The 17,506-nt window shown below is 47.4% G+C and overlaps 2 protein-coding genes across 2 annotated transcripts; both read right to left on the bottom strand.

Moving 5' to 3' along the window:
* Nucleotides 1-8,981: 8,981 nt before the first annotated feature.
* LOC137671579 (natriuretic peptides A) lies at nucleotides 8,982-11,461 on the bottom strand. Its single transcript, XM_068415176.1, has 3 exons — nucleotides 11,296-11,461; nucleotides 9,431-9,716; nucleotides 8,982-9,165 (listed from the first exon to the last, which is right to left on the bottom strand). The coding sequence occupies exons 1-3, from the start codon at nucleotides 11,413-11,415 to the stop codon at nucleotides 9,149-9,151; spliced, it is 423 nt and encodes a 140-aa protein (XP_068271277.1). The 5' UTR covers nucleotides 11,416-11,461; the 3' UTR covers nucleotides 8,982-9,148.
* Nucleotides 11,462-15,918: 4,457 nt separating this feature from the next.
* Nucleotides 15,919-16,936, bottom strand: LOC137671578 (natriuretic peptides A-like). Its single transcript, XM_068415175.1, has 3 exons — nucleotides 16,664-16,936; nucleotides 16,237-16,531; nucleotides 15,919-16,060 (listed from the first exon to the last, which is right to left on the bottom strand). Exons 1-3 carry the CDS (start codon nucleotides 16,775-16,777, stop codon nucleotides 16,035-16,037), a joined length of 435 nt encoding a protein of 144 aa, XP_068271276.1. The 5' UTR covers nucleotides 16,778-16,936; the 3' UTR covers nucleotides 15,919-16,034.
* Between the last annotated feature and the right edge of the window lie 570 nt (nucleotides 16,937-17,506).

Here is a 17,506-nt window from a genome sequence, read left to right as displayed (position 1 = left end):
TTCTTTAATTTTTATTCCTCTCCATTGACATCTGGAGGCCTTTTTTTCCTCTTGGTGTTTTTTCCCACCTGCTGCCTTATTAAGAGAGGAGGGGCAGATCTTTCTATTCAAGAATGGATTTATACCATTTCCACAAAGGAAGGAGTGGGCTGTGGTACGTGCACTGGCAGTTGTTGCAAAGGGAGCTCTGTGTGTCCCAGCACCCTTTGTTAACTATGGCTGCTCTCCAGGGCTGCTTGGGAAGTGACCTATCTAAAGAGCAGGGAATACGTTCATTCTTTTCCCTTTCTTACTGTGGAACTTGTAGCAACAGCTCTTATCTCCTCCACTGAAATAGTTTTGTGGCTTCTGAATATCCTAGCTCCATTTCAAACAAGGCTTGCGAGCTCTTAAACTTCCAAGAGTAAAGCAAAGGTGTTTTCCTGCAGCCAGTACCCATCTTGTGCCTTCAACCTGGACTCCTTACCTGGGACAGGTGTGGCATGTTCCTTAGAGCATATGAGTTGGCATCGGCTGCTGCTCTTGACTTGCAAGTTGTTTCCCTGTAAGTAGAGTAAGGATGTTCTCTCAGGATAGTCTCTGCAGATGATTTCTAAAATGCCTGTGTTCCCTGAGCTCTGCTCTTGCACTGAGCTATCCCAAGAAACTTCCAGCACCCTTTCGCACTCCCTGAAGCTGGACAGTAGGTTTGAAATATGCTTCTGTCAACTTACCTTTCATTCGAAGGATTTGTGCTCGTGGGCGGTTACAAATCACAGGAATCCTGTTTTGATGGGATTTCAGATCACTCTAATGTGGAATTAGCAATCCCACACTGTCAGAGCACCTGTCAAGAATGCCCTGTGTCTCTCCATAACAAATCTTTTTCCTCTTGCTAATGTTGAGTGATTGTGTGTGGAAGGTTTCTTCTCTTCCTGCACATGAATAGGGCTCCTTAGATTGCCTTGAGCTGGTCTTGTCCTGTTTTATTTCTGTACACAAACTGCAGCAGTATATTTTGCTGCAGGATGTCCTGTCATTGCTCCTGAGGCCTGGAGTTAGGCAGCCCAGACAAGACAGGCTGCAAAATCTTGTCGAGGTGTGTCTGAGCACCAGCTGCGCTTCCCCATGAGAAGGCCACTTGCCTTCAGCCTGCTGTCAGCACTGTCTGCTCTGCCTGTGCATCTATCTCATTCAAATGTTTCAGCTGGAAAACACACCCCTTTCACTCCTTCAGTAAAGAATTTTTATATGAGGATGGTGGGTGACCCTGTCAGCTGCTTTAAAGGGAAGTCTCAGCGTGCAATCACTGGTATGTAGCCTGCAGAAGGGGAATTACAAGTCCATCTGACGTTTGGAGATGCAGCGTTTCCCTTCTGCTAAGGATTGATGCAAAGGGGCTTGTGTTGAATCTGTCTTGTTCTCACACTTTGGTCACTTAGTTCCTTTCTTACAACACACTAATGCTTCTACTCTGGCTCTGGTTGCTTAGTGATTTACCAAGAAACTTACTGCTAACGTAGGTGCCTGTAACCTTTTACTCAGAGCAGCACTAAAGGTGTAGTAACGAAGAACTGGATTAGTATTGATGGCAGAAGTTAGGGGGTAGTAGGAGGCATTCTCCCCTGCCTCATGGATTCCTGTGCAGTGTTAATTATGTGGTTTTGAATTGTTAACTTACTGTGAGCCATTCCAATGGTAGCAACTTACCTTTCCATTTGGTTTTTTGCACTGTTTTTTTGTTATGAAATGATGTAAGCTAATTCCACAGTGTATATAAATTGTATTTTTTTTAAATTTGTATGAATATATTTTTATTTGAACTATGGCACTTGGGAAGTATTCATGTAACCATGACATGTCTGAGAGTAAAATGTTTGTGTGTCCCCTTCAGCACTTTCAAGGCCTTTTGATGTTTCTAGTGTTGTTTTATTTTTGCCCTTTATTATGATAAAACTGGCAGAACATGGCAATATCCAAGAACATGATTTGAGGTAGATGAGTAGTTGCTATTTATGAGCTGTCTGTATCAAACAGTTTGCGCAGAAGGTGCTCTGAGGCTGGGCAAAGATAGGAATTAGTGCAGTCTTTTAGGTTGTGACCACTCTAGTCCTGTGTTTCCTCACAACAGCTGTTTAAAAGGAGGGAATTATCAAATATTTGATAAGGAGCTGAATTGTGCACATTGTGCTAGAGACAAGTGCTGCTTTTCTTACCTGAGAACTCTTGCTTTCCACCTTCCTCCCAGTAAGTTAATGAAAGACATTGACTGCAGTGTTGCACCTCTTGTATTACAAGTGTCTTCTCCAGGATGTGAAAAATCTTAATTTCATCTTTAGCTTTTATTTCGTTTGTGGCTAACTGCCACTGTAGCATAACAATAGAGGACATAGACTGTCTTTTTTCTACTTTCTCATCTCCTGCTCCTGAAAAAAAGGGAGTGGGAGAGGTCTGTCTGTCCATGCTTACAGACACAGCTTGACAATTTGGTGTTATGGAAACTTCCTTGCAGCCAAACCTCCTAAAGCAGCCATCTGGACTGATGCACATACCAGACATTTAGAGCCTTTGTCAGCTTTAGGGCTGCTTTGGGTGTCAAGAATATATGCAAGGTGATTCCTGTTGCAGAGAATAAAAGCATTTAAGTTTCTTGCCTGAAGAAGGAGGGATCAAAACCAGTTATAAGTGATGGTTTGTCTTGCATTTTCTCATGGGTGGTAGAGGTGGTTACTAGAAAAGCCATGTAATACATTTATGCTTAAAGCAAGCAACTTCATGTTTGGATTAAAATCCCTTTCTACCAAGGTTTATAGACTCATTAAATCCAACCATGTGTCATGATCCCCATCCCTGTAAACTGTGTATCCAGCAGAAGAATTTAGTGTTGTTCAGTGAGATTTTTTTTTTTTTTTTGCTTTGCTGGCAGGATACAAGCCGCCTACTTCAGCGTGTGTGCATACACATACAGGTGTGTATCATGCAATGCGCACTGGAAGAAGCAGAGAGTGGCTGCTCTCAGCTTTGTGCTTGTGTGTGAGATGAGAGAATGAGGCTGCTCTTCTTGTCCAGGGTGCTGAAGCGCTTTTCAGCAGCAGTGGGATACACTCAGCCTCTTTGGCATCCACTGTAGCTTTTCAAATGCAGTGTGTGAAAAAGCTTGTCCATAGCTGGAATGAGATGGCAGTGAGTTCCACCACCATCTAGGAAGTGAGGGGTGTCAGTTTGTGAGGTTTAGATGTTGAGATCACTGTTTAAAAGTAATCAGGATGTGCCCTTCAAATCAAGATGCAGTTTCCAAACTGCAGAAATAAAAGCCCAAGTCTCTATATGGGCCATGTATGATTTAACATACATTTTAGTGATTCTTAAGCATCTAGGAGGAGGAGGCTGGAACACATATATACAAGTTTAAATAGATGAGCATAGAAAGCAATACTGTGTTGAAGAACTCATGACTCTAACAGAAAAGACAGGACGACCCTGAGAGCCTTGTTGACTCCCTCAGCAGCTCCTTGATGTTCATACTAGAGAATATCTCTGTGGGATGACTTTACACATTGATTTTTATCTTTCTTTTGCTTCTGCCCAATTCCCAGCATAGGAGGCCTGACCCTAGCTGCCTTCTCACTGCCTTCTCACTACCTTCTCTTTTCTTAAAACTTCCCCTCCCCGAGTCTGCTTCTTTTTTTTTTATACAGAATTCTGCTGGTTTTCCAAGGCAGCATTGAGGAGATGGGACGGTAGGGGGAAGGTCTTACAAATCCTCCTTTCTTCCTTCCCACATAAAAGACCCTAAACTGTGATTACAACTGTAAGCCTTTATTTTAATCTTTTTTTAATGGAAGTATATCACTCAGTGATAGAATCTGCTGCTAGGAAAACAAAATATAGGCATGGTATAACCTGTTTACAAAGGGCAAATTGTACTGTTGACAGGGGAACTGATGTGCTCAGGATTCTTTGAACTAGGAACCCCAGTCATACTAAATCCTTGTTTTGTTCAGATAGGATGATGGGAGGCTGGTCTCAAACTATTACAAGCAATCCATCAAAAGGACCAAAGACAGCAGCTGTTTGTGGTTACCGGCAGTGAGGTTCAAGAGCCCATCCTGTGGTCTTAAAGTTTCTTCCTGCCTTTTTATTTCACTCTGGTGTTTTCCTTCTCCTCACTGTGACACTCTGATCTTGAGACCTCTTCTCTTTATACTTGCAATGATGGCAGGAATAAGACTCAAAGAACAAAGCTCATTGCATGCTATTACTTGCTCTGGTAAAGGATTGGGGATTGCCGCCAGCAGAAGATTCACTTTTGAAGTTATTTGTCCATAGCAGCTGTCACTGGAGTGGCGATGTTCCAGCTCCAGCAGGGAATGACAGCACAGGGACATCTGCTGCAAGAAACGTTCTTGGTTTGTTTCAAGACATTTCACGCTTCAAAGGTGTGAGAAAAGCACCAGAAAGGATCCCCCTTCCTTTATCTCTCAGCAATGCCTCTGGACTCTTCCTTGCTTGGTGTGAAAATTGAAACAAGTGTTGAACAACTGGGTGCCAACCGTGTAATGGGAGCTGTACCTCTGGGTAAGCATGTGAGAGACTCAGGGAGAGGCTGCTCCCAATACAGCAGAGTTGTCAACACGCTTTCTGCTAAATTCTGAAACGTGTGACCATGCTGCTGGTAGCCTCTGTCTTTGGGCATGGTGCCAGCGTACTATCATCTGTAAAGAGTTGCTGCTTAGGATGACTGGGACACGCTCATCAAGCAGGTGTCAATCAGCAAAGGCCTTTGGGGGCCAAGCTTCAGTGGAAGTAAATCAAGCAAGCTGGATATGGCCAGATTGTTATGCAAATTGGCACAGCTCTACTCCTCCCTGCAGCGGCAGAGGATGTGTGCCCTATACTTCAAGTATGATTTCTTAGAGAAGCAAAGCAATGGTGACAGCTCCTCTTGGCATTCTGGCCTGCAGACTGGGATTTCAGTGAAACATTTCATCTAGTGGGAAGCTGGAAAGGGGAATAGTGCAGTGTCTGAGGAGAAACCCTCAAATCTAATTTGCAAAAAAAACCCCCACGCCAACCAGACCACACTTCCAAATGAGGCTCATGCCTTACAGTGTGTATGAACCATGCTAGTGTAATTACTGTGTTTCAAAGTTCAAAGGAAAGAAAGCTGCTGAATTATGCACTGACAGTCGGGGTTACTGCCAGAAGCTATTAGGAAGTGAGTATGAAGTCTGACATTGCAGGAGGTGGCAAATGTCATCAGAGCTGGGTGGGGGGTGTTAGCCTGGTCCTTCTCTGATCTCACTGGGATGTTTCTTCCTTTGCAGAATGAGCATGATAGCACTTGGGGTAAGTCCTAGGTGCTGTGTTGTAGGGGGCTCATTGAGGTTTATAATGCACTCTGATGCCTGACAGGGTAGAGGGCAGGATTTCAGAACCCTTCCCCATGCTCAGTGCTGAATAGTTGCTCGGAACCTGATCTGCATTAGCTGTTTTTAACATCAACTCTTGCTTTGCAGTGATAGCTTTGTCCCAAAGGCATCCTGTGGTTAGACTGTTTCTGAAGTGGTTACGATTACAAGGTACGCTGACTCCCTCTGTTGAGGCTGACTCACAGCACGGTTCCTAAAGCAAAACTCTTCACTATTATTGTCACATCACCAACTTTACCTTCCCCTGGGGATGTTTCTCTAGAAGGCTTGAGGTGTATCTTGGATAGGTGTGAAGACTTAGTAGGAATATGTTAATCTTCAGTTCATGCCCTCACAAAAACCTGGTACTGCTTGTTTCTCCTCCAGTCCAGTCCCATATTTTCGTCCAAAAAGTTCTACTAGGATTAGTTTCCAAAATTTACAGGCACCAAAGGCAGATCCACTACAAACTTGAAGGAATCTACCTGATGTTTAGCTGTGGGTCTGTGCAGAACTGGCTGCTGCCGGAAGAGAGCAGGGCCTAGTTAAAAGGAATAGCTGCATCCTTTCATGGATGGCATGTCCAACTGCAAATCCACTGTGGTGACCGCAGCAGCAGAAGAAATAAAAGGCTGTCAGGTTAGCACCTGATGTGTATATGGGACGACAGGACAGTCCTTTGAATCTTTGAGCCATGAACACATGTCCAAGTTGCTGCAAAGTAAGGTAGAGCATGAATGTGTACTGTATCCCATGCTGTGGTAACTGCTTGTGCCTCTTCCCCTGCTGTAAAGGTCAGCCTGCTGACTTTGGTGAAGAACAGAGCTGCTGCACTTGCCATTGATACTGCTGGGTCACAGTGTATGTGGCTGTTCTGTGAAACAGATGATAAATTCATTCACTTGCTAGCTTGCTCCAGGATCCTTCATTTCTGCACCTACAGGCTGAAATGCCTGGCCTTGCTGAAAGCAAGTTCCTAGTAGAGCCTTTAATGTTTTCTATATGCACCCTCTTGGCCACAGTCTTTCTGTGCCCTCTTTGGAAAGTGATCAGTACAGCTCTAGAGAGAGAGCCTTAGCTTTCAGGTGTCTTGGCTTTCTCCATAAGCAGTGGGCTGCTTCTGCCTGTGTGCTTCTTTGGGACCGGCTGTTCCCAAGCCTGTTCCCTGTTCTCTCTCATCCAGCTCTCACAGCAACAGTGGTAGCTTTGCTTCTCCTTGGGGGTGATGCTCTTTGCCTGTAGAGCCGCTCAGTGCCAAGTTTCTCTCATTCAGCTTTTCCAAGTGCGTGTTTCTGTGTGCAGTCCTATCCTGACCAGACTGTGAGATTCCCCTGGGGGAGCTTTACAGCTCAGTGTGTTTATGGGAGTAGCAGTAAAAATCCAGCCAGAGAGATGCTTTTTTCCTAGATTACATACTCTCAATTAGGTTCTCCCAGACCGCAGGGTCTATTAACATAGTCTGCAAGCCAATACAGACTTGTTCCACCCGGAACTGGCTTGCTGTTAATACTGGACCCATGTGGCTTTGGGTCAGGCAGTGCCAACTCTTTTTGCCATTTTTAGCACATTCCACCGAACTCATTAGTGTTTTGTGCCTTGAGGGGCTGACAGGGAGGGACAATTTACAGTGTCTATGCAGGTTTTGCTTGACTGGGTAAAATTCAGCTCCAGCAAGGGCTGTTATTGTTAGAGTATGAGGATTGTTTTTACTTTCCTTTATAGCAGCACATGGGAAGTCAGGCTGTTGCCCGTTGCTAGTGTGGAGAGATCCTCCTGCATGTTTCTGTCTCGCTGCAGCGGAAAGCAGGTGGCTGCAGGGGTGTGTTTGGAAAGCCTGTTTGAGAAGACAAAGCCCCATTGTCCCCACAAAGACTCTCCAAAGGGTGACTTCATTTGTGAAACTGCCTCTGAGTAAATGCAGTCACTGTAGCTTTTCACTCCAGAGGTGTCTCATGGTAGCTGCTGGGAGTCTTGACCGGGGAATCTGTTCTCCTGCCAGGGAAACCCATGTGGGCCCTATTGCACAGAGTATTTTATCTTTGGCTGGTGCTGCTGGAAGGAGAGGCTCTGACATGTGATTTGTGTTGCACTGGGTGTTGTTCCCTGTTGGAGTGGAGCAAAATGATTCCCTCAGAGTAGGCTTCTGCTCTTCTTCCCTAGGGAAGAATCACGAGGCCCAGCGTGGCAGGGGGCACGCAGGTGCCTCTCAGACACCATATCAGCAGTACAGGGAGTGACTGGGAGGGCAGCTTGTCAGAAATGTGATGTGTGACATAAGCCCTATTGAAGTGGTACAGCAGCCTTGGCTGTAAACAGGCATGTGCAGGAGTGGTGTGCCATTCAGCACTCAGACTTAGGGTTTCTCTCTCTGTAGCCATGGTTCCTGAGAGCTGTTGTCAGTAACTGTCATGGCTCTGGTACATCTGCCTCCACGTACCCTATCTTGGCCAAGTATCATTCCTCTCCCTATGTGCACATGCATGAGCAAAGTCAGAATTAGACTTCTGCAGTTGAGTGTGGCCTGGTGCTGCTGTGTTCATAGGCCCTGAATGAGCTTTCCGGGGTGCTCAAGTAATGGATGCTGGGAACAAGACCCAAAATTAGGTGTTCAAAACAACGCAGTTTCTAGCGGTATGTGCAATGACAGGACAGTTGTGTTGAGCCTGGGCTCAATGCCATTGCTGTGGCTGACTTGGGAATCTGAGCTGTTTGGTCCTTGGGGTGCTAACTGAGGGTGGTCTTGGCAATATAACCCTATTGGTGGGGGGGCACGGGAAGAGTGTGGTTTGGGCCAAATTCAGATCATAGGTGTGAAATCTGGCTACAAAGGCTTAAATGAAACCTGTATCAGACTTGCAGTGTTCCCATTAGCCAAGTTTAGAACAACTTTATGAGGGACCATTCCCAGAAAGTGATAAATGTTATGTACAAGCTGCTTTGTCATTGGAGTGATCCCACCTACCCTCACATGAGAAATACCGTGACAGGATTCAAGCCCACTGAGGAACTATTAAGAAACACTGGGGATCAGCACCTCAGCCACATGCAGAGTGAGACAAGACACAGTTAATGATGTATCTTTCTGTTGATGCTCGTAACCTTTATTTGGTCAGTGCTAGAAAGCATATACAATGAATTCCCTTTCCTCCCTCTGGTTATCTTGAAACTTGTGGAGTGTTATGATTTTTCTTATTTCTTTGCATGTCAATTTTGCTTACATGAGGGATCTGTGGCAGTTCTCTTGACTGAATAATCTATACCAGCAAAAGGACTCTCTTGTTACCGAAACCCTGTCTATAGGAAGACTCATGTTGGTCTTTCAATGTTGAGCAAGCTTTTTTTCCTGTTAATCTGTTATAATTTCTTAGTGCAGAGGGAAAAACTCTAGTGAAAAATTCATTTTCATTTCTACCAAGTTCATACTTTCTCTGTCTTGTGTAAGTAAGATCCAGCCTTGTGGGTACCAGAGTACCAATAAAACATAGGCTTTTGACTTTAGAAAAATACAAGAAATTTTAATGCAACAGACAGGAGAGAGAGGTCCAGCATAGATGTCTAATGTGTTAGTTTTATTTAAAGATGGTCTCTTGGTGCTAGAGTAAGAAATGTTCTTTAAAAAACATCAAATAAATAAATAAATAAATAAATAAAAATAGGAATAACTTTCTGTTGGAGAGCTTAGAAAGCATCCGGCTTTTCGTTGTGGGAGGAACGGGTACTGTAAAGCATTCTTCGGAGGAGGGTATAGGGAGGTTGTCCTAATTCTTCCTGGAACCTGCAAGGCAAACATGAAATAAATGTTACTAGAATCTCTTTCTCTCTCAGTATATGCCACCATTGTCAGCAGTGCTTTTACCTATAACAGCAATAGACACAGAGTTTCTTTTGAAAAACCATTACTAGCTTAAATATTAGGCTAAAATTAATTATTTTCTCAAACTGTGTCTTATTAAAGACTTAAATGACAACCTGCTCCTCCCTTGTCGCATAACACAGATGCAGTCTGTTCTGTTCAGTGAAATGGCTTAGGTGGGACTCACCGTTGCAACCCATTCCACTGAGGGAGCCGATTCTGTCAATTCTCCTCCCGAAGCAGCCAGAATCTCTCATCATCCTGGGCATCTGCAACCCCCTCAGTCTCTTGAGGAAGGGGTCCCTGTAGGACAGAGGGGTGCTGGGTGCTAGCCTGGGTTCAGCCTTCTGGTCATCACTGTCATCTATGAATTCTGGTGGGATCTCCTCCTGGGTTTTGGGTTCTTGCAGGTCAGGATTGGACTCCAGGGCTTCAATCATTGCAAACTTATCCTCCAGTCTTTCCAGCAGAGCCTACAAGGTAAGGATTAATTTCATGAAACTCCTAGTTTTGCGGTCATTTGCTAGCTCTTCCCGTCATCCAATTCTGCATTCATCAATGGTCCCATAGCCAGCTCTAGGGAGACTGTCGGGTTGGATCCCAGTGTTGCTGGTGGCACTTGAGCTCTGTCCTCTGAATCCCTGTTCACATTAATTCCACCTATGGGTAGCTCTAGCTGAGAGCTGACTGAAGCTGATTGCCACCAAAAAGTGTCTCTTACTGGTAAGGTTAGAAGAGCTCTTGGCAGAGGAAAAAGCAAGGTCTGAGTTGCACAGGGAGATACTACTCAACCCACCAATGGTACACAATCTCAAAGTACCTCTGAACCCACAGTCACTCCTGTATTCTCAGAAGTTGCCCGCAATGCTGCTTGCCAGCAGTTGGCTTTCTCTTCTCTTTATTTTTTGTTAAGACCACTTGCTTTCTTGTCGCCCCTGGCTATTTCAGTGGACATCACTTGGAGAAGCTCTTGGTGTTTTCACTAATCTCTGCCCCAGAAGTCACAGATTGCTGCTCCTTAAAGTAACATGCATCTCCCTGAAAATACCTGTATGCTAAATTTATGTCTGCTATGTGACTTCTTCCCGGTACCATTCTGTATAATTTTTAAAGCTTTGTGTAACAGGGATCAGATAACCTCCTCAAGGGCAGCTCAACCCATTCGAGGAATCTAATTGTCCATCTAGAAGTAGAGTGGAGAGAGGAGTGAGCCTTGTGGCTGGCTTGACAGTGAATGCATTTGGAAGCCACTCTTCTCGGCTAGCTGCTGGAAACAGCCTAGAGACGTGGGGCAGTTTTACATTTGGCTGACACTGTCCTAATCATCTTAGGGAGTTTGTTCTCAGTGTCTGATGCTGCAAAAAGTTGGACCAGTCCAAGGAAATGTTTGAGCTTTCAGACTTCATCTTGCAAGACTGAATCTTAAGCATTATTGTGCTGTAACAATGGATGTTCTCTAATATCATTCATTAAAATACGCACGTGGTAATTTCATAGCTCTAAAAGCTTTTCTGGATGAGCCACACTAAACAATCATACTTTAGCAACTTTTCTAGAAGTCTGACTTTGGGTGCTCCACTTTACCTCCTCATCTCCCATCCACATGCAGCCAGTTCTCTTAAACCCACAAAGCCAGAGCTGTATGGCTGCCCTGCTTCACCGTTCCTGCCGTTTAGTGGGATAAACAGCAGCAGCCCGCCTGAAAGGTCTCTGTTTGTTCTTATAGAGCTACTGTGATGATTTGTTCCTTCTCTGGGACTTTGCTCCCAGGAAGATGGATGTTTAAGAGAAAAAGAACTAAAAACTCAAAGCAGACATCCTACAACATCAGAATTTTGTTTCCCACTGCTACCCAGGAGCTCAGGTGAACCCAGCACTGGAGGATATTGCTCTATACAGCTTCTCTGAACCCCTGTGAAGGACTGAGACTTTGTCCCCCAGCGTGCGATCACTGATGTGGCTATCGATCGTGCAAAAGAAAGGCAAAACCACTACCTCACACCCTGCTAAGCACCCCAAAAGTTTAACCTTGCAAAAGGAAAGGGTTCTCACCTCCATGCTGGCCAGTTCCTTGGCAGGGCTGAGGCTGTAGATGGGGTTGGCTGTGCTGGACTGGAGTTGGATGAGCAGCAGCAAGAGGAAGCCACAGGAGAATGAGCCTTTAGTGTCCATGGCGCTGGGTTTGTTGGGAATAGTGAAGTTCAAGCTGTTTCTTCTGAGATGTCTCTTCAGGTCTCTCTCTTCCTTGTCCTATCCTCTCTCTTCCGAAGCTTGTCTTTTATACTCTTTGGGTGTGATCTCTGCTTCCTAGGTTATCAGTGAATTTATCTGGGGCACATTCCAGTCCCATTGCCGGCATGCAGCTCTGTCAAGGGAAGATTCCCTTTATTAGCTGTCATTAGGCAGCAGCTGCTGTTGCTGAGGAATGTATGTCACAAGTCAGTGATTTCATGTCACTCCCCTCCTCTTGATACCAGGCGCTGTGATTACATAGTCCAGTTGGAAATTCTTAGCAATTTTCTTTCAAGAGACCCCTATGGTCAGATTTATGGAGATGGGAAACAACCCTGAAACTGCTCTAAACTCTACTCAGTGAGAAGTTTTCCATAGGGAAATCACCTTTTACAGGGAAAACAATAGGCTTGTGAGATGACTATTTGGTGGAGAGTAAAGGCTGAAGATAAATCTACTTTTTGGACATCTAAAGTATCGTGCACACTTTCCTTCTATATATGGACTATGCACAGCCACCGCATACCACGGAGTGTGCTGAAAATCCCAGGTTTGGGCCACTTCTCTTTTCCCATTGCTGTTGAGGTGATATCACCGTTGAGACTTTGTATGTTGCCAACAACAGAGGCGCCCCGATCTGCACCTCAGTACAGACAGTAACTTCTAGACTGACTCTGCAGGGACACCGAGTACTTCCAGCCCCCCCGACAACTGACTTCGGCGCCACTGAAAAACACTAGTCTTTGTTAGCAGCTAAATGTTTAAATCAATGGGATTTCTTTAAACATCGATGGTAAGGCTTGACCCTACATCAATAAAATTTAAAGAAGAGATGGTCAGATTCAGGAATGATCTTGTACTGTCATACAAGAAAGCAGCTTGCTCGGCGAGAACTTTAGATGCTTTCGGTATTATTCAGCAACGGTATCAGAATCTGGCCCCAAGGACGAATGAATAAATTTGTGTATATGTGTGTTTTGGGAGGGGTTAAAATGAAATATTTAGTTTAATGTATTAAAACCAAAAAATATTTATTTGTTTCTTTGAGAGCTGAAGTTTTCAAGAACTAAACTAAGTTTTCAAGCTAAAAACTGCCTTGCTTAAATGAGAAATTACGAAAATGCAGATTTGCTGCAAATTCCTCTTCCAGCATTGTCTTTGTGCGTATAGTGCAACTAAAAATTAATCTTTTTTACAGAACTGCAGGAGAGTTCTAAACCGTGAAGCATATGCTTATCCTGCATTTTCCTAACGTTTCTTGTTATTCTAACTTGAAACAAGAATGAATATATAAGCAAATTGAATATGTCAGTCTAGTAATAATTTGTTGACTTTTAATATGAATATAGATCTTGAAACAATCTCCTGAGTACAGTTTCTAAATAATAATAGAATGATAAAATATTTCTCATGTCTTAAGTGTCTTAACATGATGTTTGTGTACAAACATGTGCACACACTGTTCACATGATCCGCTACCAAAATTGTACTAGAAAGGACATTCTCAAGGTTGTGAAGTCAAGCTCAAGTGCTACTTTTTCCTAATATAGCCTGAAGTCAGCCCAACTCTGCGTGTGTTCTGAAGCCCTTTATTATAAGAGCACTCCCTATTTTTCCCCAGTGCTTTGTTTTTTCAGTGCATGGAGGCAGTACTCGTTTTTCGTATTATTGTGTGTCCCGACCCATTCTTTTTTTGTGCTATTAAGAAAGAACTAAGATCCTGATGATAGCTTTTTTCTTTTTAAATTAACACCCCATACTGCAGTGTCTGTAATTCACTAATTAGTTACAAGCATTCTCTTACTGCTGCTCTTGGATGAGTATGTGTTTGTTTGCACCAGGGCGTAACTTCATTTTGTAAACTGAGGAAGCGTGAGAAGATAAACCAGAATTATTCATTAATATTGAGTGTTCAATTTAACATAACTAGGATCTGTTATTGTTTTATTTTTTGTTTCTTTCCTTTCACTCCCCCCCCCCCACCCGCTAAGTATTCTCTAGTGCTGTCTCTGTGCAAAAACGCTCTGTTGCTTGATCTGAGTTTTGCCCGAGAGCTCAGCACGTCTGTAAAGCAACCCCTGGGACACAAACCCATCAGCAAGAAACCAAGGAACATAATATCAGTCACAGATGAGAAATATTTAGCTTTGAGTGACCTGTCCCTGTGAAACAATCCACTATTCCAGGATTGTATTCGATAACCTGGACCCAGAGATACTCCTTTCTTTTATTGGTTTCCTGATTTTCTATCTTCTGTATTCCACAGCAAAAAGATGAGATATAGGGGCCTGACTTCAGCCTTGACAACACTTTTCTAAGACAGGGAGATTTCTGTGCACTGTTTAATGTAGTATGGATGAAGTATGTAGGTGGGATAAAATGGCTGCCTGTCACAGTAGCTGTTATATTTTCAAAGCTACATTCTGCCCTCTATTATCCGTCTCGCAGTCCTACCAAAGCAAATGGAGCGTAAAATGTCAGAACTCAGCTCATTGTTGAAGCTATAAAGCTCACTTGTTTGTTTGCTTGTGGTATCTCAGTAGCATCGCTCTGGCAAGATTAATATGAGCTTTAGGCTTTATAGCCCAGTGATGGAGAGTCAAGACCCAGGCGTTGCCCATGCTCAGCTGGCCATTTGCCTAGCAAAAACCCTGTTGGGAGTCTTAACAGAGCAGCAGGTTCTTATAAGCAGCATACTGTGACTGGTTTTAGGCTTGGGACATTGTCACATTTCCCCAGCATCCCAGGGCATGGGACAGGAGGTGTGGGGACATGAGGCTCTGTTAGAAAGCAGCACTGGCTGCTCAGAGCAGAGGGAGTGCACCAAGGGTGCTGCGGGCAGCCCCCGTGTGTGGATCCCTGCGAGGAGGAGGATGGTACAAGGACAGAGCTCAGCTGAGGGTGACACTGCCCCTTCTCCGGCACGGTACTGAGATGTCTGACATGTCCTTGTTTTTCAGCCCTGTAAGGCAAAGGACTGTAAGCCTAGGGGCTGGTGTCGCATGGACTCCTGCTGATGGATCTCTCCTAACTGATGCCCCTACCTGCTGCACATCCTTCCAGTGATGTCTGTTCTCCTATTGCCATTTTGCAGCTGAAAAGGGCTGGAGTGTGAGCTGATTGTAAAGAGCCTTTGTAGTCCTACTCCGAGTTAGAGGCTGGATTTGGATGCCTTTCATCTCCCACTGTCTAAACCCTTTGACAAGCTGTGCCATACCCCACCCAAGCTCTCTTTCCCTGCCTTGCAAGTTGGTTACATTAAGAAGGAAATGAAGAGATGAGGCCATCAGTGCGGGAAAGGGAAGGAAAATGTAATAATGTCCGGTGCAGGGCATGCAGCACCGACATCACAGGACAGGCCATACTGCAATTAAGATAGTTAAGTGGGGTCTCACTTTTTCCATGGGGGAGGAAACTTGTTTTCATCCCAAACATGGATTATTTCTCCCGCTGATCCGGATATATTATCGCTGTGATGGGGCTGCCTCTTCCTTTGCTGGACCCTCAGCTCCTTCAGAGCAGGGTGTATGGCAACGCCTTGAGCCTTTCTGTCTCTTTAGGGCTCCCTGTGCTGCCCAGCCTTGGCTCGAGAGGGCTTTGCACAAAACCGGGGCAGAGGAGCGAGGGGGCTTCGCTGGAGCCGAGTGACATGAACTCGGGGAAAAGCGATTGTGTGAGCTGCGCTGGGCCGGGGGACCTGGGCTTGGCTGCGCTCGGGGCCCGGGCAGGGGGGAGGCAGAGCCCCGGGCAGGCGGGGGGAGCCCCGGGCAGGGGGGAGGCAGAGCCCCGGGCAGGGGGGAGGCAGAGCCCCGGGCAGGCGGGGGAGCCCCGGGCAGGGGGGGGAGCCCGGCGGGGCCGGCGCTCGGCGTGCGGGGCGACTGGCGTCTGTCCCGGGTGCTGAAGGCCTCGCGGCCCTTCGCCCGCAGCCGCAGCCCTGCAGCACCCGCTGCCAAATGTATTTTTAAAGCGAAGGAGCCCTTCTGTCCTTAGTGGCACCCCGTGCCGCTCCGCCGTGCCAAACTTGGCACTGACACCAGCCGCTTAGCCCGTGGGACGGGGGCGAGTGTAGGACACTACCTGGAGTTAACCCCAAGGCCAGTGCCCCCCTCCTGGGAGGATTCACAGCGAGCAGCGGTGAAGCTATCGTGAAAAGTGTCCCAGCTCACTGCCACGGTCCCAGAGCTGGCATCGGTGCCTGACGGTGCCTCTCCAGTGCAGCGTGGAGGGTCACTGGACTGGTCGTTGTCCTGGAGAGATGCAACTACCATCCTTTCTGCTGCTGCGACCCTCCAGCAAAGGCTTGTCCAGATCTGGTGGGATGCTCTGGCCAGGGTCAGGGCCAAGCCCTTAGGGCAGAGGGAGAGGAGCGCTCTGGAGGGGGTTTCTGTTTCCTCTGACCGCGTGCTACGCCGTGACCAAAAAAACACTCACAAAAGGCAGTGCAGGCTTTGTACAAAAGTTTATTGCTGCATACCCCACGCCCGCGGAGGCTCCGGGGGGAGCCTGGCTGTCTGGCCGCTGGTCACCGGCCTGGAAGCGCTTGGGAGCCGGTCCCGGCTTCAGCTTCTGCCTTTCCTCCAGAAACCTGCGAGAGAAGGAGGGCAGAGAGCTGCTGGGAGCCGCTCCGAGACTTTCAGCCGGGGACAGCGGCCGCTCTCAGCGGCTGCCCCGGCCGCCTCCGCCGGGACGGGCCGGGGCGAGCTCCGGCCTCCGCCGCTTCCCGGAGCCGCAGGGAGCCGCGGGCTCTGACCCGGCACCTACGGGCTCTGTACTGGTTGCATCCCAGCCCCGTCTGCGCGCCGATCCTCTCCATCCTCGTCCCAAAGCAGCCGGAGAAGTGCCTCCGTCTGTAGGCGGAGAGGAGGCTCCTCCACTGGCTCTGCCCCTCCGCCGGCCGGGCAGGGCTGGGCGCCGGGAGCGGGGCAGCCGGCGGGCCGCTCCCCGCCCCCGGGAGCTCCCACTCGGAGCCGCCGTCCTCAGCCCCGGCCACCGGCTCGTCTTCCAGGCCCGGTTCCCCTTCCTCCTCCCGGAGCTGCCCCAGCGCCTCCAGGAGGTCCTGGAGAGAGAAGGGGAGGGGAGGGGAGAAGCGGCGGCCGCGGTGGGGACACAGGGATCCCCGCTCCTGCCCGCTTCGCCCCGGCGGGACGGTGCGGGTGGCCGCCCCGGGAGTCCCGGCCCGCCCCGGTACCTGCAGGGACCGCAGCTCCGCGCTGTCCTCGCCGCCGGCCGGCTGCGCTCCTGCCCACGGCAGGACGAGAAGCAGCAGCAGCGAGGCCCCGCAGCACAGAGCCGGGAGCTGCATCCTATCCTATCCTATCCTATCCTATCCTATCCTATCCTATCCTATCCTATCCTATCCTATCCTATCCCAGCTGGACACCCTGTCGCTGCTTTGCCCATGGATGCCTCTCCTTATATCCCCACTCTCTGCCCGGAGGGAGCTCAGCTGCCTCCTGCCAGATCCCCGCAGGAGCCGGAGTGCCGCATTCTGCCCCCCAGCTTCGATAAGGGAACTGGTTACAACTGGCCCCACAGGTGACCCTCCAGGAGAGAGGGGTCCCCTGAGAGCAGCAAATCCTCCAGAGGGAGAGAACTGCCCTGAGTCATCTCCTCCCCTCCTGGCAGCACTCATTTTCCCAGTGTTTTCCTCCCTCTCCACTCTCCATCACGTTAAGTGGGATTTGATGCGGTGAACGGACCTTGCCTCACATCTGCAGGCACACAGGAGCTGTGAGCTGACCCAAGCAGGGGGTTGATTTTCCCTCCAAGGGGATGAGGGATGGATCATTTCTCCTCCATGGGGGAGAGAAGTGGGGGGAATTGGAATTTTTCCTCTGTCTCTGCAGCAGCTCCCCACAGCTTTTTCTTCTCTGTATGCGTATTTTTGTACTATGTGAATAGACCACATCCTGAGATTTGCATTTAGGAGACTTTCCTTCCTTGCAAATTCATGTGATGATGGTTCTTGCCTTCCCCTGGCATTGTTGGCAGACCCTTCCCTCTGTAGCTAAGAGGCACTAACCTTTTAGTG

Source organism: Nyctibius grandis, chromosome 17 (genome assembly GCF_013368605.1).
Source record: "Nyctibius grandis isolate bNycGra1 chromosome 17, bNycGra1.pri, whole genome shotgun sequence".
Taxonomy (NCBI): domain Eukaryota; kingdom Metazoa; phylum Chordata; class Aves; order Nyctibiiformes; family Nyctibiidae; genus Nyctibius; species Nyctibius grandis.
This window is presented reverse-complemented; position numbering and strand designations above follow the sequence as displayed.